Genomic DNA, 27,171 nt, shown 5'->3' with positions numbered 1-27,171 from the left:
ATGGAGGTGTGATTTTGACTTCTAGACATCAAAGTTAGCCAGAAGACATGATGATCACTTCTGCACGTCTTCGGCGGGCCGGGTCTAGTCTCAGCCAGTTCTGTGACCCCAGCCTCCTGCCTTTCCCAACTAGGGAGCCAGCTGACAGCTTGCCTACTAAGAGACCAGCTTAAAACCGAAAGTTAGTCGTTTTGGGTGTTTTGTTTTGTTGTTGTTGTTTTTGCAATCTAATCACTTTATTGAATAGTCTCTTGGGGGATGGTAGATGAGGGACGGGGACAATGAAGTCCGATGACTGTAGTCCAACTGAATCTCATAGCCACTGAAAAGCAGAAGCTATTTCTTATTTTAACACAGATATCAAAAATGAAGGCTAATTTACAGACCACACCCCCGAGTGAAGAAAGAGAGGTGGCTTCAGTCACGTCCTCGAGCACAGTGGGCAATCAAAATAGTGTTACTGCTAGTGCCGTCACGTCCAGTTCAATCCATAGCAATCCCATGTCCCCAACAAAAGCACGCTGCCCGGTCCAGCAGGCTCCTCACAATTGTTAGGTCGCAGTCCACCTTTGCAGCCACGGCATCGTCCATCTCATTAAAAGACTTCCTCTTGTTCACTGACCTGCTGTTCAACCAAGCAATGGTGTTTTCTCCAGGGGCTGGTCTCTCCTGATAGTGTATCCTAGGTATGTGAGACTAGGCCTCCCTGTCCTCACCTCCAGGGAGCATTCCGGCTACATTTCTTCTGAGGTAGATGTGTTTGTTCTTCTGGCAGCCTGAGGTGCTTTCATGGTTCTTTGACAACACCATGATTCAAATCGCCTCCATGCTTTAGCCTCCCTTCATCAGTGTCCGACCGGCATAGGCATATGAGGCGATTGCAAACTCCATGGCTAAAGTCAGCTGGACCCGAGTCCTCCAAGTGACACAGTGCTCGTCGGCACTTTAAAGAGGCATGCGCAGCAGCTGTGTGTGTGTGTGTGTGTGTGTGTGTGTGTGTGTGTGTGAGCTCTTACAGCTCTTATCATAACCCATGCACACATCTATTGTGTCAAGCACATCTGTACATATGGGCCCATCATCTTTTTTTAAACATTTTATTAGGGGCTCATACAACTCTTGTCACAATCCATACATATACATACATCAATTGTATAAAGCACATCTGTACATTCTTTGCCCTCATCATTTTCAAAGCATTTGCTCTCCACTTAAGCCCTTTGCATCAAATCCTCTTTTTTCCCTCCCTCCCCACTCCCCACTCCCTCTCATCATCTTTTCCAAAACATTTTCTTTCTACTTGAGCCCTTGGTATCAGCTCCTCATTTTTTTTCCTCCCTCCCTCATGAAACCTTGACAATTTATATATATTTTTTTCATGTCTTACACTGACTGCTGTCTCCCCTTCAGCCACTTTTCTGTTGTCTGTCCCCCTGGGTGGGGCCCATATGTCAATCATTGTGATCGGTTCCCCCTTACTCTCCCCACCCCCTACTTCCCTTCCCCTCCTAGTATTGCTACTTCCATTATTGGTACTTGTCCCGTCCCGCAGGACATCAACAATGTGGATACCTGAAAGAGGGACTGGGAATGAAGATGGGCAGGGGCGCGAGAAATGGAGGCAAGACAGGAATCTGATCAAGCCTCATTTATTGAGTTGAGAGCAGAAGTTTAAATAGCCAGCGAAGGGCGGGCACCATTACGTCACATGTAAAATAAGGTACAGCTGAGGTAGCCAATAGTCGTGCATTTCTAAATAAGGCAAACAGTTAAGTATGCTAACGAAGCATACCTGGAGAGCCTTGGGGGAGATGCCACCAGTCATGTATTGACCAATGAACATAGCAGCTGCTAGTGAAAGAGCACCAATCCTAGCAAGGGTCAAGGCAGCCCCCCTCTGGCGGGAAAGGAACAAGGCAGTAAAACCTCAGGGCAGTTTGTATGGCAGGAAACTGAGAGTAAATTCATAAAGGTCGTACATGGCTTAAATCCAGGGTGGGGGGACTCGCAGTTCCCTACAGGTACTAAGGGGGTTATTTGTCCTGGATTCCCTGTGTTTCGAGCTCTTATCTGTCTCTGTACTAGTGTACATGTTCTAGTCTAGCCAGATTTGTAAGGTAGAATTGGGGTCATGTAGTGGGAAGGGCGGGGAAGCATTAAAGAACTAGAGCAGTGGTTCTCAACCTTCCTAATGCCTTGACCCTTTCATACAGTCCCTCATGTTCTGGTGACCCCCCAACCATAAAATTATTTCCTTTTTTCCAGAAAATTGTCATTGCTACTTCATAGCTATAATTTTGCTACTTTTATTAATCGTAATATAAATATCTGATATGCAAGATGTATTTTCATTGTTACAAATTGAACATAATTCAAGCATAGTGATTAATCACAAAAACAATATGTAATTATATATTGTGAAGTATTATTCCTAATGACAAATAAATGAAACTTTGTCTTGAAGCATGGTGTAGCCTGGGTAACAGTCTTACTATAACAACAGTAAACTACATTGCTACATTTTGCGACAGTATGCATACAAAGCCAACATCAGTGTGAAGGTTGAGATACATCTTTCTTACCAGATCAGCATATGTACATGTGGGCAGACCCTCCTGGAGACAGAGGAGCAGTGTCTTGGTTCCTAAGACCATCCGAAATATGTCTTTTCCGATGGTCTTAGGTGACCCCTGTGAAAGGTTTGTTCGACCTCTAAGGGGGTCCAGACCCACAGGTTGAGAACCACTGCTAGAGGAAAGTTGTGTGTTTCGTCAGTGCTATACTGCACCCTGACTAGCTTGACTTCCTCTATGGCCCTTCTGACAGGGGATGTCCAATTGACTACTGATGGGCTTTGGGTCTCCATGCATGTGCAGCAGATTTACCCAATGTAATAAATATATCGATTGATATATTTTTTTTACTTCTGCTTCCATGAGGATTGATCTTTTCTCTGTTTATCGTGATGTTATTTACTGGCGCAATTATGAGGATTTTACTTCTCTTTCCAAGGAGTTGTAATCCATATTGCAGGCTGTAGTTCTTGATCTTCATCAGCAAGTGCTTCGAGTCCTCTTCCCGTTCAGCAAGCCAGGTTGTGTCAGCTGCACATGGCAGGTTGCTCATAAAGCTCCCTCCAGTCTCGATACCACTGCCTTCTTCATATAGTCCAGCACGTCTTAGCACGTCGATTCAAAAAGTGTGCTGAATGAATACAACTCTAACGCATGCTTTTCCTGATGACAAACCATGCGCTATTCCCTGGCCCCGTGATCCATGGACAGGTTCCACATTTGCACATTTAAGTGTTCCGGAATTCTCATTCTGCTCAATGCTGTTTATAGTTTGTTATGATCGACACAGTCAAATGCCTTTGCAAATAAACATCTCCCTAGTATTCTCTGATTTCGGTCAAGTTCCATCTAATTTAAAGTACTAATAACCCTTGTTTCACCTCAACTTTTGAATCTGGCTTGAGTTTCTGGCAGCTCCCTATCAGTATACTGTGGCAACTGTTGGCGAATGATCTTCAGAAAAATTTTACTTGCATGATATTGTTTGATAATTTATGCTATCTGTTGGATCATCTTTCTTTGGGAGGAACGTAAATACGGATCTCTTCCTGGCCGAAGGCTAGGGAGCTCTCTTCCAAATTTCTTGGCATAGACTAGTAACTGCTTCGTCAGCTTGATTAAACATTCTATTGGTGCTCTGCCAATTCCTAATACTGTGTTTTTCCCTAATGCCTTTGGTGCAGCTCGACCGTCTCCCTTCAGGGCTGGAGGCTCATGATCACACACTCCCTCTTGAAGAAGCTGAATGCTGGCTAGCTCTTCTGCATACAGTGACTTGGTATATTTCTTCCATTTTCTTTTGATGCTTCCTGCATCATTCAATATTTTGCCCGTAGAATCTTTCAGTATTGCAACTCTAGGCTTGACTTTTTCTTCAGTTCTTTTAGACTGAGATATGCTGAGAGTGTTCTTCCCTTTTGATTTTTTAACTCCAAGTCTTTGCGTATTTCATTCGAATATGTTACTTTGGCTTCTCAAGCTTCCTTTGGAAGTTTTCTGTTCGGCTTCATTTCATCTTTTCTCCCCTTTGCTTTAGCTACTCTGTGATCACAAGCAAGTGCCAGAGTCTCTTCTGGCATCCACGTTGATCTTTCTTTCCTGCCTTTTTAATGCCCTTTTGCTTTCTCATGCATGATGATATCATCCCACAACGTGTCGGGCCTCCTGTCATTAGTGTTCAATGACTCATTGATTGAAGAAGTTGGTAGAATTCTTCAATTTCCTTATCACTTGGTATAGCAGTTGGTGCCTAAATTTGAATAATAGCTACGTTCGCTGGATTTCCTTGTATTCGTATCATTATTAATCCTATCACAGACAGCATTGTACTTCATGATATATCCTAAATGTTCTGTTTTACAATGAGTATGCCATTCCTCTTGACTCTGTCATTGCTGGCATAGTAAACCATATGATTTTCTGACTAAGATGGCCAGTACACTGCCGCTCACCAATGCTTATGCTGTGAGATTTTATGCATTCCATGTCATTTTGACAGCTTCCAGGTTTCCTAGTTTTGCCCTTCCTACAGGCTACATCCTGTGTATTAATAGATGTTTGCAACTGTGAGTAGCGCTCGTTGTGAGTAGTGCTCATATGGGAAGTGCTCAGATAATCTTGCCTCCTAGCTCAATGAGTTTCCTCCCCCCCCCCCCCCCATCTTACAGTAAACCATCTCCAGGCCATAAAAACTTACACCACTTACCTGTTGCATGCAGCGCCTCACCAATCCTTTGAGTCATGTTCAAATTAAGTGGTGCTAAATTAATTATGCCTCACTAGCATAACAGATAACTCGCTCCAATGAGATTATAATCGCCAAATGAAATTATAACCACCGGTATAGAGTCTAGAATTTACAATGTATCACCAAATGGCTAGATGGACCATATTAAGTCATTAACTACATCGCACTAGGTAACGCTGCCCAACATGAGTGGGACGGACTGAGGGAGGGGCACTTGCTAGGCTGGTCTGGCCCAACAATCCAGACAGACACAGCAGTTGAACATGATGTCCCGCTCAAAGTGGAAAAGTTTGGCTAAAAATAGAAGGAAGGAGAAATAATAGCTGAAGGTAAAGGAATGACTGCCTGCACCTTATGCTGCTTAGGGCTTATGTCACGGACACCCCTGGGGGTGGGGGGCAGAGCGCAGCAGATCAGTTGCATCATTGCCTGATAACACTGCTGTGTGCTCAAATAAATGACAGTCACCATAATGTCTGGAAATTTAGAAGCGTCTTTATTCGGTTAACTGAGTGCAAGAATCTAAAAGTGATTCTTTAGGTTGCAGTCCCGAGCCAAATAAATTATCAGTGAGTTTATAAAGTCCAGTACCACAAAATTATTCAGATCCTTTGTTAAGGACTTGAGCAGGTGTGTGACAGAGGAGAAAGCAAAAGTAATGGGTTAATTGAAACTTCAAAAAGAGCAAGTAAGCATTGCAGGGTACACCTATTACAAACTGCACACACACACACACACACACACACACTTGCAGGATTGACTATAGCATCCCGGTTAACAAAATAAGAATAGCAAGATTAATTATAACATTCAGATTACAACATCGAAAGGTAACAATATTAAAGAATAGTCAAAAGGTACAATATCAAAGAATAACGAGATTAATTACAGTGTCCTGATCCCGGGTACATAGAGTACATTCTAAAAGCAATCACTAGCGGGATTTGTGAGAAGAGGGGAAGCAGAGAGGTCATCGAGCAGTCAACGAAATGGAGTTGCTTGGGTTAGCTTGCCTCAACTCCTTCCTGGTGTCACAAGCTTTTTGGTATAAGGAAAAGAGACCAGCGGGGTCGAACTCTTTGGGACCCTTTGTCTTCTGCCAGAGTTGGACCTTTCATCTGGTTTCCCCATCTCCTCTTGTGTCACCTGCTGATCCAAGGGCCTGTCCGTGAACTACCAACGGTGGATTCACTCAGCCAACTTTGGCCCCGGCCACCTCTACTTTGCCATCTTGCTTCCTGTTCATCAGCTTCCACCTGGCAGGAGAAGTCTGACTTGAACAGACTGGACTTGCCTATTTATTTCTATAACCGTGTAAGCCATTTCTTGATAGAAATCTTTTTCTATGTACAACACAAGTATCGGTGGTATAATTTCTCAAGAGACTCCCAACTTCTCAAGAGAAACTCGAGGCAAGGGAATAACCTCTCATTTCAGTTTTTCAGCAGACAGGAAGGGTGAAAACAAGACAGACCTCTAAAGAGCCTGACCAGATCAAATGGACACCTACAATGGACCAGAATGGCTGGTGGGCCAGCAACCTCACCTTCCGACTCTGCCGGCCCAGATGACTAGTTGTTAATGACTGTTTGCAACTAGTGAAATGAATGGGAGGAGGACGTGTAGCCTTCAGGGATGAAAGGGACAATGGTTTGAAGAGCCAGCGGGTGACCTGAGGTGCACTTACTTATGAAAGATGTCTCTTCTGGCCACAGTCCACCCTTTTGTGATAGATGGTAACTTCCAGCCTCACTACCCGTGGGAGGAGCTCTGGGGCACAGTGGGTTTGCTTTGGGCTGCCCACCACAAGAGCAGGAGGTGGAAGCCGCCAGCCACACGAGCCAGTGGGCATAGCTTTTCTCTGAGTCAGAATCACCACCATGGCACTGAGAGACACCTGTGGCTACAATCCCATCTGTTAAGCTAATGAGACAGGATTAAGATGGGCTGTAATTTGTAATTTCCCACCTTACTATGACTCAAGACACCACTCTCTGTTGTCCATCAATGAACTCTCCTCCTTGAGACATGTGTTAAAACAAGAATTAACTTCTGGTTTTATGCTGTTCCCTTAACAGGCAAGCTGCCCTTTGTCTACTTAGTTGGGAAAGGCAGGAGGCTGGAGTCACAGAACTGGCTGAGACTAGACCTGGCCCGCCAAAGACGTGCAGAAGTGATCATCATGTCTTCTGGCTAACTTTGATGTCTAGAGGTCAAAATCACACCTCCATCATAGCCATGGACTTGGGTGAGACACCATCTTTGTGACCTTCCACCTACTGATGGGCATGGGCAGAAGAAGGCCGGGCCTGAGTCAGCTGGTAAGGAACACCAGTCAGGTGCCAGTCCTGGTCCAGGACTCCGGCAGCCTCTTGCCCTGTGCTGAGCAGGTTTGAGAAAAGTTCATGCTCTTGCCCTGGATTCTTCATCTGGTTTGACTTTGCCTGACCTCCAGAGCTTGAGACTAGAGCCGCAAGCTACTACCTGGGCTGATTCATCAGCTTTCACAAGTCAATCTGGTTGGTGTCTAAACTTTGGATGTGGGCCTTTGCAGCCTCCACACCATTCCCTTGACAGTTCATGAGTTCTGTAACTGTAAGGCACTGCATCAATTCGCTTAACCCCAAGGCACATGGGGGAGAAAACTGAGGGGAGGAAATGGTGATTGATACGAGGCATAAGAATGGAGTAACAGCATTTTGGAAAAGCTGGACATTTAGGACATCTTTAACTTTCACCTCATTGGACCCAGCCTTGTTCTAAAAGAAGCTATTTTTACAGCCACCCACTTTGTGGTAATGTGTTTTGGCAAACCTCAGAAACTGACGCTCTTCCCATGATTCCACTTCAGCCCTGAGGCAGGATGCCTAAAGCCAAGGCCTAGTTTGAGGTAATTGAGCTATAGCTAAATGAATCCCCACTTCCATCTCACAGAAGTGCATCTGTGCATCTGCAGACCATAAAAACCTTCCATTACTTACCATTTGCATGCAGATTCTAAACAATCCTTTGCTGGCAAACAATGAAAGTAGAATGGGAAATGATGTGTAGTTTTGTATCCCGTGCTCCACCCCAAAGAGTTTTTGTTTTCTTTTCCTCCTGCCTTTCTCCTCTTTGCCCCCACTCACTGTGTTAGGTTTAAAACAAGAAGGGCCCCTAATGCTAAGAGAGATTAGTAAAATGCAGAGTGGCAAAAAAAAATTGGATTAAATATTTCTGAAAGTCAAGAGAACATTCGAACATATAATACAAAGGAATCTTTAATAAATATTTACATTTTCCTTATCTGTAAGATTAGACTCTTTCAGTATTGGTTACTTGGAATTCTCCTTTTATTCATGTTCCTTCATCAATTTTGCCTATCCACAGAAGGGCCCCGTGTCAAGAGGAAGCTCAGGGTGAGAAGACCCTGGATTCAAAGTCCACTTGGTTGGGTCCAACAGAGTCTACCTAGCTAAGGACCCAGAAGGTGAGGAAATGGCACAGGGCCACTGCTGGCCTACTCTGCCTACAGAAGGGAGGAGAATCCAACTGCACACCTGCCCAAGCAGGAGTTCTATGAGGCAGGGGTCACAAATGCACCAGACTCCAACTTTCTTTACCCTAGCCTTACATCAACTCCCCTCCTCCCCGCACTCGACTTCTCCGCTGGGTCCCATTGCACCGGCCACAAAGAACTCACCGCAATGCAATGGGTCCTTGGCCTCTCAGCCACATGGTCCCTTGACTCCTGCCTTGAAGCCCAGGAAGCCCACCGCTCGGCCTCATGACGGTGGGCTGATTCTCTGCTCGGCCTCAGGGACTCTGTGCTGCAGCGCCTCCCAGTGGTTTTTCTTTCTGCATGACCGCGGAGCGCCTTCCTGCCTCTGACATGACTTACTCATAGACCCCGCACGGCAAACGGACCGATGTCAAGCGTTAGAAGCTTCTACACCTTATTTGCATGCTCCCACCCAGTCATTTGTTGAGAGTTACAAGATGAGCGTGAGAAGAGCCAGATCAAGTCATATCATTCACCACAGTCAATTAGAGTCAGGCTCCAAAGCAGAGAAAGTTACAGCATTTCCCAGGAGAGTCACAACATGTTTCCAAATCCTTATGGGGAGGGGGTGTGGTGTGGTGGTGGTGGTGGTGGTGGTGGTGGTGGTGGTGGTGGTGGTGGTGGTGGTGGTGTGTGTGTGCATGTGCACAGAGAATCATCCAGTGTTTTCGACCTAAAGCCAAAACTGCTCTGGGAAGCCCCTGGTGGTTCAAACAGGTAACACACTCGGCTGATACTGCAATGGTTGGAGGGTTGAGGCCACCAGAGGAACCTTGGAAGAAAGGTTTGACAACCTCTGGAACATCCGTGACTGAGAAACCTAGAAAGCACAGTTCTACCCTGATGCCCGTGGGATTGCCATGAGTTGGAATTGACTCGACAACTTTAAAAGGGAAATTCTAGGGTGGATGATACCTTCAGGACCAAGGGTGTGAGGGACGATGCTGGGAGAGTGGAGGGTGAGTGGGTTGGAAAGGGGGAACTGATTACAAGGATCCACATGTGACCTCTTCCCTGGGAGAGGGACAGCAGAGAAGGGGGGAAGGGAGACTCCGGATAGGGCAAGATATGACAAAATAACGAGGTATAAATTACCAAGGGCACATGAGGGAGGGGGGAAAGAGGAGGAAGGGGGAAAAAAAAAAAAGAGGACCTGATGCAAGGGGCTTAGGTGGAGAGCAAATGCCTTGAGAATGATTGGGGCAGGGAATGTATGGATGTGCTTTATACAATTGATGTATGTATATGTATGGATGGTGATAAGAGTTGTATGAGTCCCTAATAAAATGTAAAAAAAAGAAAAGAGGAGAAAAAAATGATTAGGGCAAAGACTGTACAGATGTGCTTTATACAATTGATGTATGTATATGTATGAACTGTGATAAGAATTGTATGAGTCCCTAATAAATTGTTAAAATTAATTTTTTAAAAAAAGAAAAGAAAGAAAAAGGGAAATTCTATATGTAAACTCAGCCATCCTGGTGGGGCTGGCGTTGGGCTGCTCACCACAAGGTTGGTAGTTGGAACCCACCCGACTGCCTGGTCCTGCCTAGATCCAGTCGCAGAACCCAATCGAGGGAGGCTATGAGTCAGAATGCACTCAGTGGGTGGATGCTGAAAACTATTCTGAATGCATACTAGAGGTGGTCTCGGCTGGGACAAGAGAACCTTTTCAATCTTGGGCTTATACCAGAAAGCCTCCAAGAATTCCTGGGAATGTTCCATTCTCTTTTATTCCTATTTCCCACAAACTTTTTAGAGTCCCTTATATAATATAATTACAAGATGCAATCCCCTGAGGCATGAACAAATTGTCCTCAAGTTGATTCTGCCCCATGGCAGCCCTGTGTGGGTCAGCTGATTTCTGGAAAGCTCATGCAAGCCAAGGCACCTCGGAGTGAGCTCCAGCCAGCCAGCTTTCTGCTAGTAGGACCAGGCTGCTCTGTCTGTGCCCCCAGGGACTCCTAAGGCCTCTTCGTCACTTTCAGTGTCAAAGCAACACTCTCCATTTGTTTTGAAGGCTAATTCCACTTTGTTCTTATTTTATCTGAGCCCAAGAACTCTATACATTAAGGAACATTTGCACATTAGAGAGTTGTTCGGGTGAGGCTCTTACACACATACTTATGATTGACCAGACTTAGCTTGAGGGGGAGGACTATGGGACAGGGCCATGTGTGGCACTCTGTTCTCTGGATTCCTGCTCAGAGTGATCCTACAGGAGGGGGCACAACTGGGTCCTGAAGCTGCAAATCTTCATATTGGCTCCACTTCCTGTCTCAAAGTGGCTTCAGAATTTGAACCACTGAACTTCTGATTAGCACCTCAACCCTTTCCCCCTTGGGCAGGCCACCAGGACGCCTCTGCTCCTCTAAGGGTCCCAGAAGCATCCCCAGAAATGTAATGAGAAAGACAGTTTTTCTTTAAACGCTCCTTTCTGAGAAAGTCTGTGTGGTGTTGGGAGAAACAGTTGGAAAGACTTGGGGAAGTGCTGCATGAAACAATAGCCAACAGCTTTAACCACACGCTTGGCTACATTGTTTCAGATAAAAGGCAATGCCAAGTGGCGAGTGGCGCGCTGCCCTTCTCCTCCCTCGCTCTCCCCCACACTTCTCATACTTGCTCTAAACAAGCACAACACTAAACCAAACAAAAATCACTGCCATTCATTGCTCAGGCTGAGTCATAGTGACTGTGTGGGACAGGTTAAGACTGCCCGGTCAGGTCTTCCAGGCTATAATTTTGATGGAAGCGGATTGCCACCTATTTCACCCACGGAGCCGCTGATGGGTCTCAACCACTGACCTGTTGGTGAGAAGACCAACCTTTCTCTATGGTGAAGCAGGACTCCTCCTCTTCTAAAAAGAGGTACAAATGTTTTCCAAGTATTTCTTCAAAGGCACAACATACAGTTGTTCGGCCCAGGCCACCAAATGCCTCATTCCCCCTTTAGATGTTCTCAGCACTTTCTGCACCTACTCTTGGGGTGTCATAACGGTCTGTGTAAGCATCAGTAGCTCAGCCCACTTTCCAGTGACCCTCAGTGTACAGCAGACCTGCTCCGAGGGGCTCCAAGGCCGAATGTCTTTAAGGGGAGCAGGAAAGACTTGTCTTTCTCCTGGAGAGCACCTAGTAGGTTTGAACTGCAGGCCTTAGAGTTAGTAGCCCCATGTTGAACCCACCACCCCACCAAAGTTCTTATCAATAGCGCTAGTGTGTCTCAGGGATATGGGGCGAAGAGCTCATGTCTAGAAGGAAATGCACTTGTATTTGACCCTCAAGAAGGGGTGTGGTTTAAAAGAGCCTTCTAGAGCTCCAAAGCCCTAGTCCCTGGCAGTGTGGCTTTATTAATTACTAATGAAGAATGTAGTGTATGTTGTGGAGCATTAATCAGTAAACAGCACACATAGAACACAATGTGTAAACAAATAATTCAAAATAATTAGCACTTATTCCCTGAATGCATAGCTGCGGTAGCAAAGAAGGAAGTTCAAAATATCGTGCTTAATTTGCGATTGCCTTTTTCTCTTTAATTGCATCTGCCACCTGCTGTTAATTTGAACCAAATTAAACCCCGAAGACAGCATCTACGAGTAAGAAGACTCTGCTGTTTTCCCCTCTGGGCAAAAATTACACCACAGCAGCTTCTGCCACCTTCCAAAAGGGGGGATCAGATGAGATTAACTAGAAAAGAATGCCTGCCTTGAGCACTGTGCTCATTTGAAGATGGAAATGGGATCCGACTGACACTGCCTCTCCAAAGATTAAATGGGAATCTCCCCCAAACCACAACCCCTCCCATCAAGTAGACAGTGACCCTAGGTAGCAGGGGTGGCGCCTTTTTTCTCCCCAGGGCCATGTGGAGGTTGAGGTCATTGTTCCTGAGCCATCCTGGTCCAACACTTACTTACTTCTCACTGATGGCTGGAACTGCTTCTTAGGGAGGCACGTCCTGTTAACTGGTGGGATGCTTTCCAGGGATACAGCTTGCACGGAGCCCCGGTGTCATAGGGGTGAGGCTGCTAACCTCAAGGTCAGCAGTTTGAAGCCATCAGCCAATACGCAGGAGTGAAAATGAGGCTTTCTATTCCCATACAGATTTACAAGCTCAGAAACCCACTAGGACAGTCCTCCTCTGTCCTAATGGGACACTATATGTCAGAATCGACTTGGGGAGGCGTTTTTGTTTTTAGCGTCTTTGCGTTTCAGGGGGGGTGAGGGTGGGATTTTGACAATGATGTTTTTTGAGTTTGAGTATCCTACTCACGGGCTGGACACTCCCCACACTTACTACAGAGAGAGGGTCATTCTTCCCCCAGCGACCACAATGTCAGTGCTAAAATAATTGCCTCTCCTCACCAACAGCGACAGCTAGGTGGAGTATGAGATGCATGAGCTGTCTATTGGAACCAGGCTGGAGAAAGCTAGCACCGACATCGATTTTATGTGACAAGGAGGTGTTCCTGCATTGTGCTCATGGTGACGCAGCCACGACCAGCCCAGAGCTTGATGATCCGAACCCACCCAGAAGGCCCTCTGTTTGCTGAAAATAGTTCACGGACAGTTTCAGGAAGCCCCCAGGAACTCAGGCTAGATTTAGGAGAAGACAGGGAACAAGGGCTATCAGTGCTGATGTCAGATGGATCGTGACTGAAAGCGGAAAGTGCCAGAAAGCTATTTTCTTGTGTTTTATTGCCGACGCAGAGGCATTTGCCTGGGTGGGTCACACCAAACGATGAAGAACATTGAGGAGAACTGGAACTCCGGAATAATAGCTTGTGCTCGTTCGGAAACTGCACGGACCGAGAGGCCGTGATTCCAACAGAACCAGGGAACAGTGTGTGGTTTAAACTCAGGAAAGGTGAGCGTCGGGAATCCTGTCACCGCACCTAGTCCATGTGCGTGCAGAGCACATCATCTGACAAGCCGCACTACTTGAAGAAGACGGCAGCATCAGGATTGGGGGAAGGCTTAGTGGTCACCTGTGATATGCAGATGGCAAAACTTTGCTTGTTGAAAGCCAAGAAGACTTGTCACATTGCTGATGAAGATCAAGGACTGCAGCCTTCTGTCTCAATCACAACTCGATGCAGAGAACCCTAAACCCTCACAGCTGGACCAACCGACAGCATCCTGATACATGGAGAACAGATGGAAGTGGATCGTATCTTGCTTATTTCGTCAATGCTCCGGAGACAGCAGTCACTAAATAAAACAACTATTGCCTTGGGTATATCTGCTGGCCAAAACCTCTTTAAAGCATCTAAGAATAAAGCTATCACTTGGAGGGCTTAGACAGGCCTGATCAAGCCATGATATCTTCAGTGGCCTCATTTGCATATGAAAACTGGACACAGCATTAATGCATGTGAATCATGGTGTTGATGAAGACGAAGGGAAGTAGTATGAAGAACAAATAAATCTGTCTTGGAGGAAATATAGCTAGAATGTTCATTGGAAATCAAGCTGGCAACAACTGTCAGGAAAGAATAGTCCCTGTGAAAGACATCATGCTTGATAAAGTAAACTATGGAGAAACGAGGAAGACCCTCCAGAAGGTGAATTAGGATCAATACAGTGGCTGCAACAATGGGCTCACACATAGCAATTGTGAGAACGGCCCAGGACCAGGCAGTTTCTTTCTCTTATACATAGGACAGTTGAAGGGTTGAGTCAGCTTGACTGGGTCAGGAATTCCCAGTGGTTTGGCAGTTAAGACGCATGCTGTGGCCAAACATAATGTAATCACTTCCATAAAAGGATGTGCTAAGGGCAGCTAGTCAGTTGGAAGAAGGTTAGGGAGGGAACAACACACTTACTTACAGTCACAGTCCTGATATAATCCGTTCAAAGAAAGCCTCCTAAAGGCGTGACCTAGTTCTAGGTGGACACTGGGCAAGCTTATTAGCTTTTTGCTGGGTGTGAATCCAGTTCATCAAACTCTAGTTCATTGAGCTTTAACAAATGGTCTGTCAATTCTGGGAGGTGTCAGTGGCCTGCCTTCTGATCTGCCAACCTTGGATTCATTCCAATCTGCAGCCACCAACGTGCCATCTTCCTGCCGATCATGGGTGCATCAGCCCCTACAGCTGCAGGAGTCTGGGGAGGCCGCCAGCTGAATATCTGGCCCACAAATTTGGAACCTGCCCAGACTTGGACTTGCCTGTTTCTACAACTGTGTGAGCCATATTCTTGATGTACAAGAAGGTACTACAAACAAACTTGATAAAATCTCTGCTAGGTGGAGCTTTCATAGTCCCCCCACCACCTCCGGCTAGGTGAGCATCCATCTGAGTCACTGCACCGGTGGCATTGCCTGGGAAGGTTCTCTCCGGTCACAGAAAATATTTCTGTAAAAGCATTTTCACTCTAACCTCATTTTTTTTTTTTGATAGCCGATTTCAGAGAACAGCTTCCTGCTCAGGGAAAATGTTGCAGAAACTGTTGTGATATTGAATATAGCTTACAAGCACAGCACTATGGGAAAAAACTTAAAAGTACGAATGGTTTTCTCATTTCAAACAAAGGTGAAATGTCGATGGATAACAAACCTTGTTCTGGATGCCTGTCAACTTCCTGAATGGATGAAAATGTCAACTCAGAGCATTTGGAGTTCATTCCACCAGGTCAGACTACTCATTAAGCTTTCTATTTAGAGATTCTGGAAAGATTGCGTAACAGTGTGGGGGAAAATGCCTGATTTGTGGCAGATAGGGCACTGGTTTAGCCCACCCTGACAATGCACCTGCTCACACAGCCATCTCAGGGCACCAGTTCTGAGCAAAAACCAGTATTCCTCTTTTGGCCCATGCACCTGACTCACCTGACCATGCTCCATGCAATTTCTTTTTGTTTCCATGAATGAAGAGGGACGTGACCGGATGACAATTTGACTATGTAGAAGAGGTGAAGACAAAAAGGAGAGAGGTCCCCATCTGAAAATGTTTCCAAGAATGGAATCACAGATTTAACAAATGTATTAAGTATAATGGAAGGTACTTTGAAGGTGATAAAGTTGTTTTGTAACAAAAAAATTTTTTTTAGCTTTGAAAAAAAACTTTGGGGGGTACCCCCTCGTACATGTACACACACACATACAAATTTCACTGATTTTGCCTCTCTAGAGAACCTAGCCAAAGGCAGTCACTAGGAGTCAGAACTGACACTACTGTACCGAACAACCCAATGACCACAGAGCTGCCTCGGAGAACACATGATCAGCCAAAAGGCCGCGGCTTTGAAAACCCTGTGGAACGGGCGGGTCTGCTCGGCACACGTGGGAGGCCAGTGCTGAGAACCGGCTACAGCAAGGGTTCACGGGAAGGATCGTCTGCTGACAAGAGTGCCTTCGCTCCGTGTCAGACTGTCCAGAAAGCCTTGCAGTAGAAAGAGCACGTCCCTCTTGGAAACCATGTAAACGAGGAACATGATGGGGCGGCACCGTCATTCGCCCCATTTGCCTTTTAACAAACATTTCTAAGAGGCTAGACTTCCCTTCCCAACTGGGTTTGAGGTAATATAATAAACAAAATACCAGACCGTGAACATAGGCAAATTTAGGCTCACCCATAGACCCAGGGGAAAAGGGTTCTGCCCTGTACCTGTTCTTTAGGGAGCCCTGGGATATCACAGGTGAACACACACACACACACACACACACACCACTTTCAAAGAATACATGTCACTTGTGTCACCCTCAGAGCTGGCATATCCACTCTTGTGGCTGTGGTGTCCAGGCTACAGTGAAACACTGCTCAAATCTCCACATGCCCTTCATTTTCTTTCTTTTTTTTTTTATGATCATGTTGATTTATTTTTTTTTAATTTTAACAATTTATTAGGGGCTCATACAATTCTTATCACAGTTCATACATATACATACATCAATTGTATAAAGCACATCTGTACAGTCCCTGCCCTAATCATTTTTTTCTCCTCTTTTCTTTTTTTACATTTTATTAGGGACTCATACAACTCTTATCACCATCCATACATATACATACATCAATTGTATAAAGCACATCCATACATTCCCTGCCCCAATCATTCTCAAAGCATTTGCTCTCCACTTAAGCCCCTTGCATCAGGTCCTCTTTTTTTTCCCCCCTCCCTCCCCTTTCCCCCCTCGCCCTTCATTTTCAATCCAAGAAAAGGCCCCTAAGGACAGAGAGCTGCCAGGAGGATTGCATCACTGCCAAGGTCAACAAGTGCCTTGACTGGGGAGTGTGGGAAGAAGGATGGTGCAGGGACACACTGTTGCTTGGCACTGCCGCGCGATTCTGACTCGTGACGACCCTCTGCACAACACAGCAAGCACTGCCCGGTCCTGGGCTGTGCTCACGGTTATTCTTGCCTTTGAGCCATTTGGGCAGCCACTGTGTCACTCCGTCTTCCTGTTTCTCAATGGCCCCTCCTTTACCAAACATCAGATGTCCTTTTTCAAGGACTAGTCTCTCTTGATAGCAAGTCCAAAATATTCGAGATGCAATCCCGTCACCCTTGCTTCTCAGGAGCATTCTGGCTGCACTTCTTCCAAGACAGATTTGTTTGTTCCTATGGTAGCCCGTGGTACTGTCGATATTCTTTGTGAGCACAATTCAAATGTATCGATTATTCTTCAGTGCCCAACTTTCACATGTACAGGAAGCCATGAACATACTGAGGCATGCGTCAGGCACACTTCAGCCCTCAAAGTAACATTCTTGTTTTTCAACATTCCAAAGAGAGAGGGGGGAAAATTACCTTAAATCCTTTTTCTCAAATAAGTGAATGCAATAGGCTTGTGCGTGATGGAGGATACTTCCCCATAAGGCTGAGGATCCATTTCCCAGTGTCTCCACGTTCCAATCTGTGGTTCTGGAAGTCCGCACGCTTGAAGGTGGTGGTTGACACAACTGCACGTGGCTGCTGAGGGGCAGCTTGCACTATTGAATTTGACTTTTGTAACTCATAAATGTGCCATAGCACCCATGAGGCATGATAAATTCTTTACATCGGAAACAAAATGAACATTAAATACTAGACTTGAAATAGCTTTGGTTTTATTAATTTAATTATTTTAAAATGTACTATCAGCTTTATTTAAAGGCTTTTTACTTAAGATGCCGATATTGTTGAATAATGATTTGTTCTTGACTTTTAGTGGATTCTTCAAAATATTTTGGGGAAAATATTTTGAAATAAATATATTCAGTAATTTGAATATTCCTTTTGTTTGTATTCATTTTAATAAGCAAATAATTATACTCTGGATACAGTTAGATTATCTTGTTTAATGATTGCTGAAAATCATGGTTGTAACAACATGAGTAATGTTTTGCTAATGAAAAGGAAAATAAATTTCCAAAAACATTTATGAATGATGTATGTTCTCTTTTTATTTTTATTTTTTGATAATAACTCTCTCTTTTAAAACAGTTTTGTTGGCACTTCATCTATGTCATACCATTCAAGGACAATAATTCAATCATATAAAGAAGAGTTGTACAATCATCGCCACAATTAATTCTAGAACATTTTCTTCTTCCTTGTACTCATTATTATTCATGTAGTTGTTTTTTTAATTGTGGAGAAAATATACACAATAAGAAATTCTCCAGTTCAACAATTTCTGCACATATAAGTCAGTGCCATTGGTTATACTCTTAGTGTTGCACAGTCATTACTGACATCCTTCCCAAATTACTGCACCACCGTGAGCATGACTCAGCCCCCAAGCAAAACTCTCCCTGTTCACCCATGCTAACCACTCGTCAAGTTTGGTTCCTTTTTTATTTATTTTTAGTAGTTTTCTTGAGATAATATTCACATATCATACACTTCCATAGTGAATTGCATAGTTAATTGATGTACAGTTGTTTGTACATCATCACAATCAGCCCTAATGCTCCCTTCCCCCTCTAGCATTCATCGTTTATGCTCAAATCCCCACCCCAGCCTATGTCCTGATAAACCACTGCATCAGCTATTGTTTCTATGCATCCACTCCTGTGTCTCACAAACTGTGAAACTCAACAGAAACAATTTTTTAAATGACAAGAAAAAATAATAATATAAAGATAAAAAATAAAAAGGAAGAAAGAAAAGACCACCATCAACATTTACAAGACGGAGAAGAAATTTCTGTGGTAGAACAAGCAAGAACTATTTGCGCCTAGAGAAAATCCAGGTTGAGTCAAGAGGGAGGTCTGGTAAACAAGCAGCCATCTAGCTGAGAAGCATCCAAACCCGCATGGAAAAAGCACACCAGCCTGTGTGATCACAGGTGTCGATAGGACCAGGTATCATGCATCAAAGAACAAAAAATCATATCATTGTGAATGAGGGGGAGTGTGGAGTAGAGACCCAAAACCCATCTGCAGGCAACTAGACATCCCCTTACAGAAGGGTCGCAGGGAAGAGACAAACCAGCCAGAGTGCAGTATTACACCAATGAAACATACAACCTTCCTCTACTTCGTTAATGCTTCCTTCCCCCCACTATCATGATCCCAATTCTAACTTACGAATCCGGCTAGACCACAACATGTACACTGGTACAGATAAGAGCTGGAAACACAAGGAATCCAGGATAGATAAACCCCTCAGGACCAAAATGAGAGTAGATATACCAGGAGGAGAAGGAGAAGGTGGGGGGGGGAGGGGAACCCATCACAATGGTCTACATATAACCCCCTCCCTGGGGACAAACAACAGGAAAGTGGGTGAAGGGAGACATCGGACAATGTAAGACATGGAAAAATAATAATTTACAAATTATCAAGAGTTCGTGAAGGAGGGAGTATGGGGAAGGGAGGGGGGAAATGAGGAGCTGATTGTGGGAAACAGAAAGATTTCTCCCAAGTCATCTCTCCCAAATCTATATTAGACTTAAGACACTGCTTGCAGTTAATGGTAAATGATTGTCAAGTCACCTTCCTGTAGGCAGTCAGTTGCCAGACTACTGTCTGGTCCCACCTCTGGTAGGGCCCATTCCCTGCTGTTAAGGACACTGGGCTACTTCTCCCTAAAGGCTTGAGATCATTAATCTGGTTCCTGTAGGTGGGGTTTACACCCTACTGATAATGGTTTCTATGGAGATCCAGAGAACAGGGAAAATCTCAGTGACATCCAAAGGTAGGCTGCCATCCTGAATCTAGGATCCGACCATATTTTCACATGTAACCCCCCCAATCCCTATTGTGTGCATATCCCTAGATTTCCCTCCTCTCATTGCTGTATGACCTCTAGTGAAATCCCTGCTTGTGACGTATGTCTTTACCTGTAATTAGTGGGCTTACATGCCCCCCCCCAAAGATATATAAGCCTTGTTTAGCAATAAAGATTCCCTTTGGCCTCTCATCTTCCCATTCTCACTCCCGTGTTCCCTTTCCCCTTGTCCTCCTTCCCCTCCCCCTCTCTCTACATGGACCACCACGCGGGGCTGAGGTGAACATGCTACCATGAAATGTGTCTGGCTCCATTATTTCATTCTATCTTTTATATCTCATACTCTCTATGACTTTATTATAATCTTTATATATATTTTAACCATACAATTGTGCCTATCAACCTCGTGATTAGTTGTGGGGGCTGACCTATTCCCCCACAACTGATACCAAGGGTTCAAGTAGAAAGAAAATGTTTTGAGAATGATGAGGGCAACAAATGTACAAATGTGCTTGACACATGGATGGATGTATGGATTGTGATAAGAGTTGTATGAGCCCCCAATAAAATGATTTTAAAAAGAGAGAGGTCAACTGACCAAGTATCATATTATGCCATGGTTGACCCACCATAATCAAGTTCACAGTAATCTCTGTCTGATAGTAAAGCTGTTTGAGCCCCTCACCTGTGGCTAGATGGGATCTGCCAGAAACTAAACTGACTAGATACTCTGTAGATGGATTTGGGGCTCCCACTGTCCTCCATCACCTTCTACAAACTGAGTGTTTACAATTTCAGCTCTGATACTTCTGTCATCAAATTTGGATTTTGTTATCATCATCTTGTGTTGCACAGGCTGGTATACTCCTTCGATGTGGACTTACTTGACCCCTCACTAAATGGATGCTTGTGAACACAAGCCTTTAAGACACCAGACACTATTCCAATTGATAGCCAAGCATCATCTGCTTTCTTTACCACATTTTGCTGTAGCACCCTTTTTTTTTTGTAATCTCTTCCTGAGACAGGTATCGAGCAGGGCCATGTTACATAACATCCTGTCAACATGAAGATATATAAAAGTGTAGGGGTGGAGTCCAGCCTGTCAATCAGATCACAGCCTGATGGTACCTCCTTGTGGGCGTGGCCTTCTCATAAAGAGGACTCTGGGAACCTCTCCATCTCTCTCTGCCTTCACCTTCACAGGTTGCTGCGAGCCCTGTAATGTAATCACCGCCATTGGAGCCACAGGACTTTGCACCCACCAGCCTGTGATCTTCCTGCATTCGGAGTCATTGCACGTGGCTGAGTGAGTCTGAAGAGTGACTTGTGGACTAGTATCAAATTTATGGACTTGATCCGGACTGGAGTGGGATGTTTTCTTGGTATATACCTACTTCTTGATATAAAGCTCTCTCTTACACATATATGAGTGTCACTGGATTTGTTTCTCTAGTCAACCTGGCCAAACACTGTGGTCATATTATGACAAAAACAAATAAAACTCAGGGGGAAAAAAACACACCAAAGGAACAAAAAAGGAAAAAATTGTCAGTCATCCCCCTCCGAGGTACAAGGTGATTGCATTAATAACATCAATAAGTGATCCAATGACATTGAATTGAAGATATTGTTGACATGAGGAGTGTGTGTGAGAACAGTCAAATTTTGAGAAGCAATCCATGAGTTGTTACTTTGTACAGACTGATTTCTTAATTGATTGAGCTCTGTTTACACTGACATGGGAGTTGGTGGCAGGGGAAAATCTCCTGTCATTTCTTACAAGAGCAGATCCTTGACAACAGATGAAAACCCGCCATATTGATACAAGGGGAGCACTGAAGTACTAAATACATGGTAGTTTTGCATCCCTGTTCATTGCACACCCCTTGGATACTAATCCACGGTCTCACACAAGGCCCAGTGACCGCCATTTCCACAGTCTTGGGGTGGCCATCCTTTGCCTCCTCTCCCATCAGGGTATTGCAGTCCTAAGTAGAAGGGTACAAGCAGTTTTGAGGTAAGGACCAGTTCCTTCAGTCAGGCGTCTACGTTGAGTCCTTCTGGTGTGGTCCTTGGGAGATTCTATGTTGCCTGTAATGCCAGCGTCTAAGATCATCATAGTGCTTAATCCATGGTGTGGTTCACCGAGGGCTGGGTAGAAACATTTCAAGTGTTTACTAAGGAACATAAAATCAAGCTTATTCTCCCCTTAGGTTCTCTACAATTATTGTTTCGCATCCCGTCCTGATGTGAGTTTGCTCCTCCCTGCTTACCCACCGTATCCAGCAACAGAAATATCAGTGCCTCCTATGCAATGTCGATGCTCCCCTCCCCTGAGCTGAACGGGATTTTCCAGTAACATTCTCCTCTCATTCTTGTGGAGGCCCTGTTAATCTGTCACAGCATTGTCTCACTGGTGTACAGCATCAAGTGGATGCTCTTCTCTCGTTTCCCCTTCCTGAAGGAGTGATCCCCCAGCCAATGCGAGGTCTCCTCTTTCAAGGTGGTTTGTGTGACGTGCACATAAGGAGGTAATGTATGGTTCATGGCCAGTAGGCAAACTTTCTACCTTCTCTTTGGGAATTATTTTTATTTTTCACCCAAACATCAGCAGTCCATCAACAGATGTGTACAATAATAATTAGATTTAGTCATATTAGCTATTTCACCAACTTTTGTCACTTAAAAACTATCACTTTAACTTTTCTATTTTGTCTTTGTGAAGGTATATTTATTCATGGAGGAGGAGGACACATACCTTAACCAATGTTCACTTAAGGTATAACATTTTAAGTATTTAAAACTTTGGCCTGATCATCAGGGGGAAAAAAAATCTTACCATAGTGAATGAAGGGGGAAATGCAGAGTGGAGATCCAAGGCCCATTTGTCGGCCACTGGAGATCCCCTCACAGAGGGGTCTAGGAGAGGTGAGTCAGTCAGGGTGCGATGTAGCACCGATAAAGAATACAGCTTTCCTCCAGATCCTGGATGCTTCCTCCCCCCAACTACCATGATCTGAATTCTACCTTGAAAGTCTGGATAGGGCAGAGATTGTACACTGGTGCATATGGGAGCTGGAGGCACAGGGAATCCAGGGTAGATGATACCTTCAGGACCAGGGGTGTGAGGGGCGATGCTGGGAGGGTAGAGGGAGAGTGGGTTGGAAAGAGGGAACAGCTGTGGAGCTGTTGGGGATTTCAATGTATAGAATCATGTCATCTGTAAACAGCGATAGTTTCACCTCCTTCTGTCCAAGATGGATACCTTTAAAGTCCTTCCGCTGCCCTCTGTTGTTATCTAGAACCTCCAGGACAATGTTGAAAAGAAGTGGGGACAAGGGTCATCCTTGTCTTGGCCCCTTTTCAGTGGGATTGTTTTCATCTTTTCTCTGTTGACTATGGTGTTGGATGGTGGCTTTTTGTAAATAGTTTGTATTAACTTGAGGAACGCCCCTTCCATTCCTATCTTCTTGAGTGCCTTAGTTAGGAATGGGTGTTGGATGTTGTCAGATGCTTTTTCTGCCTCTATTGATATTATGATGTGATTTGTATCTCTTTTCTTATTAATGTGGTGAATAATATTGATGGATTTGTTCATGTTAAACCATCCCTTACACCCCTGGAAAGGATCCCACCTGATCCTAATGGGGGATGTATTTATATACTTTTGTATTCTATTGGTCAATATTTTGTTAGGGATTTTTGTACCTACATTCATTAGAGATATTGGTCTGTATTTCGCTATTCCTGTGGGATTCTTGCCTTGTTTGTGTATCAAAGTTATACTGGCTTCATAGAATGACTTTGGAAGTTTGCCATCTTTTTCTATGCTCTGGAATAATTTGTCGAGGATTGGTGTCAGCTCTTCCCTGAATGCTTGGTAGAATTCTGTGAAGCTGTCTGGTCTGGGAGCTTTTGTCGTTGGTAGTGTCTTGATAACCATATCTATTTCTTCTTTTGTTATAGGTCTGTTGAGGTTTTTGACCTCTAACTGGGATAATCTAGGAAGGGATTGTTTTTCCAAGTATTTGTCCATGTCTTCCACATTGTTGAATTCATTAGAATATAGTTTTCATAGTACATTGTGATTATCCTTTTATTCTCATTGGGGTCAGTTTTGATTCCCCCAGTTTCATCCCTCATACTGGCTACTGATGTTGCTCCTTCCTTTCCTTGGCTAGATTTGCCAGCAGTCTGCTGATTCTGTCCACCCTTTCAAAGAATGAGTATCTTGCTCCTTTGATGTTTTTGATTGTTCTCTTGTCTTCCCACTGGTTTAACTCTGTCCTGATTTTTATTATTTTTCTTTTGCTATTGGAGGGGTTGTTCTGTTGACTCTGTTCTAATTAGTGGAGGTTTTGTGATAGCGTGTCAGTCATAAATCTCTCTTTTTAATATATGCATTAATCGCTATCAAACTTCCTCTGATAAATGCTTTTGTTGTATTCCATTGGCTTTGGTACATTGTATTCTCATTCTCATTAGTTTCTAGAAACTTCGTAATTTCCTCTCTAATATGGGCGAGTACCAATTCATGTTCCAGAAAATTGTTATTCATCCTCCAGTTGTTTGCCCTTGTTTTTCTGGTCTTCCTTTTGTTGATCTCCAGCTTTATGGCATGGTGGTTTGAGAGGGGCTTCTGAGTGATGTCTATGTGTTTGAATTTACTCAGGCTCAACTTGTGTCCTAGCATGCGGCTTATTTTTAAAAATGAGCCTGTGTACCAGAAAAGAATGTGAATTCTTTTTGCATTTAGACTATTAGGTCCATTCACCAAATTGTAGTGTTTAGCTCTGTAGCCACCATGTTGAGTTTCTTTCCCAGGGACCTTTCTCTGATAGCAATATATTAAAGTCATATACTATGATAGTTGAGTCTGGTTTCTTTTTTCATCTTTTGAAGTTTGATGAATTTCGTGAGCCTCTAGTTAGGCACATATATGTTAATTATGCTTACTGGTTCCTGATCTACTGATCCTTTGAGCATTCTATAGTGTCCATCCTTGTCTATTGTTATGGTTTGCACCTTGAGGTCAATTTTGTCAGAGATTAGCATTTCAACCCCTGCTTTTTTTAAAGTTGCTTTTTGCCTGGTATATTTTCCACCAGCCTTTTATTTTTAGTCTCTTTTTGTCTGCAAGCTTAAGATGTGTCTCTTGTAGGCAACAGATTGATGGGTTGTTTTCTGAGCCAGTTGCTAACCTTTGTCTTTTAATTGGTGAGTTCAGGCTGTTGACATTCAGAGCTATTCCCACTATCTGTGGATTCATTGCTGTCATCTTGTACCTTTTGTGTTGGGTGTTTTCCTATCTCCCTTCATATCAGTGTGTAGTGTTTACATAGGGGACTTCATTCTTACCTCCTTTTCCCTCTGAGGCAATGTTATCTTGGTAATTGTTTCAGTGTGTTGACTTCTGGATGGAATTGTGCTATATGGTGGTCTCTTGCTTGTGCTTGGTGGATGTTGGTCTCTGACCACAGTAAGGATTTTCAACAGGATTGGGTGTCAAGCATGTTCTTTGAGATTTTCCTTGTCCGGGAAGACCCTCACCTCACTGTCTTAATAGATATTTGGCAAGGTAGAGAATTCTTGGGTTGGCATTTTTTTCTTTCTGCCTTTGGAAGATGTTATTCCATTCTCTCCTCCTCTTCTTGGTATCTTCTGATAGGTCTGAGCATATTCTTACGTGAGCACCTTCGTATGTGACCACCTTTTTTTCTCTTGGTATTCCTAAAATTTTCTCTTTTTCCTTGAAGTTGGATATTTTAACTATTATTTGTCTTGCTGAGGTCTTCTTGGGGGTTAGTATAATTGGTGTCCTCTGTGCTTCCTGAATGAATGTCTGATTCTCATTCATTAAGGTGGGGAAAGTTTGCTACCAGGAATTCCCTCACTAATTTATCTGTTGATTTCTTGGTTGTGTGTTGTTCTGGAAGAGCAATTATTTGAATATTGTTCTTTTTCATAGTATCTGTCATTGTTCTCAAGTTTTCTTCCACCTCTTTGATTATATTGTTTGACTGTCTTTCCCATTTATTGAAGTCTGCCTGGTTGTCCTTGAAGTCACTGGGATGATTCTCCACCTCTTCTAATCAGTTGGTACAATCTGTTATCTTATGTTTTGCTTCTGTTACCTCATCCATTAGTTCTTGTATTAACTTTTGGTGCATGGACTTCCTCCCCTCTATTGTGAACTTCATTCCCTCTATCGTGGACTTCATCTCCTCTATCATTGGGTCTTATTCTGCATTGCTTCCCTCATATCCTGTATTACTCTAAGCAATGTTCTGAAGATTTCTTTTTGTTGCAGATTAATGTGTGTTTCTTCTATGAGCATCATTAGGTTGAGAACTTCTTCCACTGTTGCAGTTTGTTTTTCTTGTTTTCTTATTGAGGGTGTTGGGGTGTATTGCTGTCTATGTGTCATTTTAGAAGATCTGGGCACCATGTTTCTAGGATACCTAGGGTCTCTGAGCTCTTTCTCTGTGTGACTGATAAGAGTGGTTTTGGGAACTACCAGCGGCCTCCTGTGGTTGTGAGTCAGGTTGTTGGGTAGGTTAGGTGTTGCAGCGACTCACTCAGTGGCCGGAGGCGGTAGGGGGTCTTGGATGAGATGCTGTAGGTATGACACTGAACTGGGTTTGAGCAGGCCTACAGTGTGGACACGGGCCTGGTCTGGACTATCTGACCACAATTTTCAGTCTTTAAAAGACTCTCGCTCTCCTTCGGCGCTGCCTGCGGAGAAGGCAGCCATCTCCCACCGGCATCATGCTGCCCTCAGACCCTTGGTGAAGCCTAAAATTGTAAAAAAGAGGACCAAGAAGTTCATCCAGCACCAGTCCAACCACTATGTCAAGATTAAGCACAACTGGCGCAGGCCCAGAGGCATGGACAACAGGGTTCGGAGAAGATTCAAGGGCCAGATCTTGATGCCAAACATTGGTTATGGGAGCAACAAGACAACCAAGTACATGCTGCCCAGTGGCTTCTGCAAGTTTCTGGTCCACAACGTCAAGGGGCTGGAAGTGCTGCTGATGTGCAACAAGTCGTATTGTGCAGAGATTGCTCACAACGTTTCCTCCAAGAATCGCAAAGCCAATGTAGAAAGAACAGCCCAGCTGGCCATCAAAGTCACCAATCCCAACGCCAGGCTGCGCAGGGAAGAAAATGAGTAGATAGCCCATTTGTGAGTTTTATTTGTGCTCAATAAAAGCATTAAAAAAAAACAAAAAAAAGACTCTCTGTGGAGCCCAACTGACCCTAGCTTTTCCTGTTTTGTTATGTTAAAATCCTAGGCTGTGCTCTGGGGATTAGAGTTCTGCCTTGTTATGTTAATGCTATGCTAATAAACCAAGACCAGGTTTCTGTTGACTTACATTCAAACTTATGCAAAAGAACAGAGCCTGGAATTGTAAGTGTTGTTTTTTGCTTTTTATAATGAGCGTATGGAGTGCCCTGATATCAGGGCTGTTCTGTACTTTCCCCCACGGAAGGGGGACCAGATTATCTGAGTGGTTTTTGGGCTGACTGGATCTGAATTATCCCCCTGCTGCACTTCTGTGCCACTCCCAGCTCTCTCCTGCAGAGCTATGTCATGGATAAATATCCCTGTGGCTCTTCAATTGCTGCAAATTAGTGACTATAGATTGTTACCCACT

General features: G+C 44.2%; 1 protein-coding gene across 1 annotated transcript; it reads left to right on the top strand.

Annotated features, from left to right (window-relative positions):
- On the top strand, positions 1-26,688 carry LOC142452387 (large ribosomal subunit protein eL32-like). The gene is made up of 2 exons (XM_075553746.1): positions 1-6; positions 26,215-26,688. The coding sequence occupies exons 1-2, from the start codon at positions 1-3 to the stop codon at positions 26,686-26,688; spliced, it is 480 nt and encodes a 159-aa protein (XP_075409861.1).
- The last annotated feature ends 483 nt before the right edge of the window (positions 26,689-27,171 follow it).

This window comes from Tenrec ecaudatus, chromosome 7 (assembly GCF_050624435.1).
Source record: "Tenrec ecaudatus isolate mTenEca1 chromosome 7, mTenEca1.hap1, whole genome shotgun sequence".
NCBI lineage: Eukaryota > Metazoa > Chordata > Mammalia > Afrosoricida > Tenrecidae > Tenrec > Tenrec ecaudatus.
Note: the sequence above shows the minus strand (reverse complement) of the source record. Positions and strands in the feature narration are given on the sequence as shown.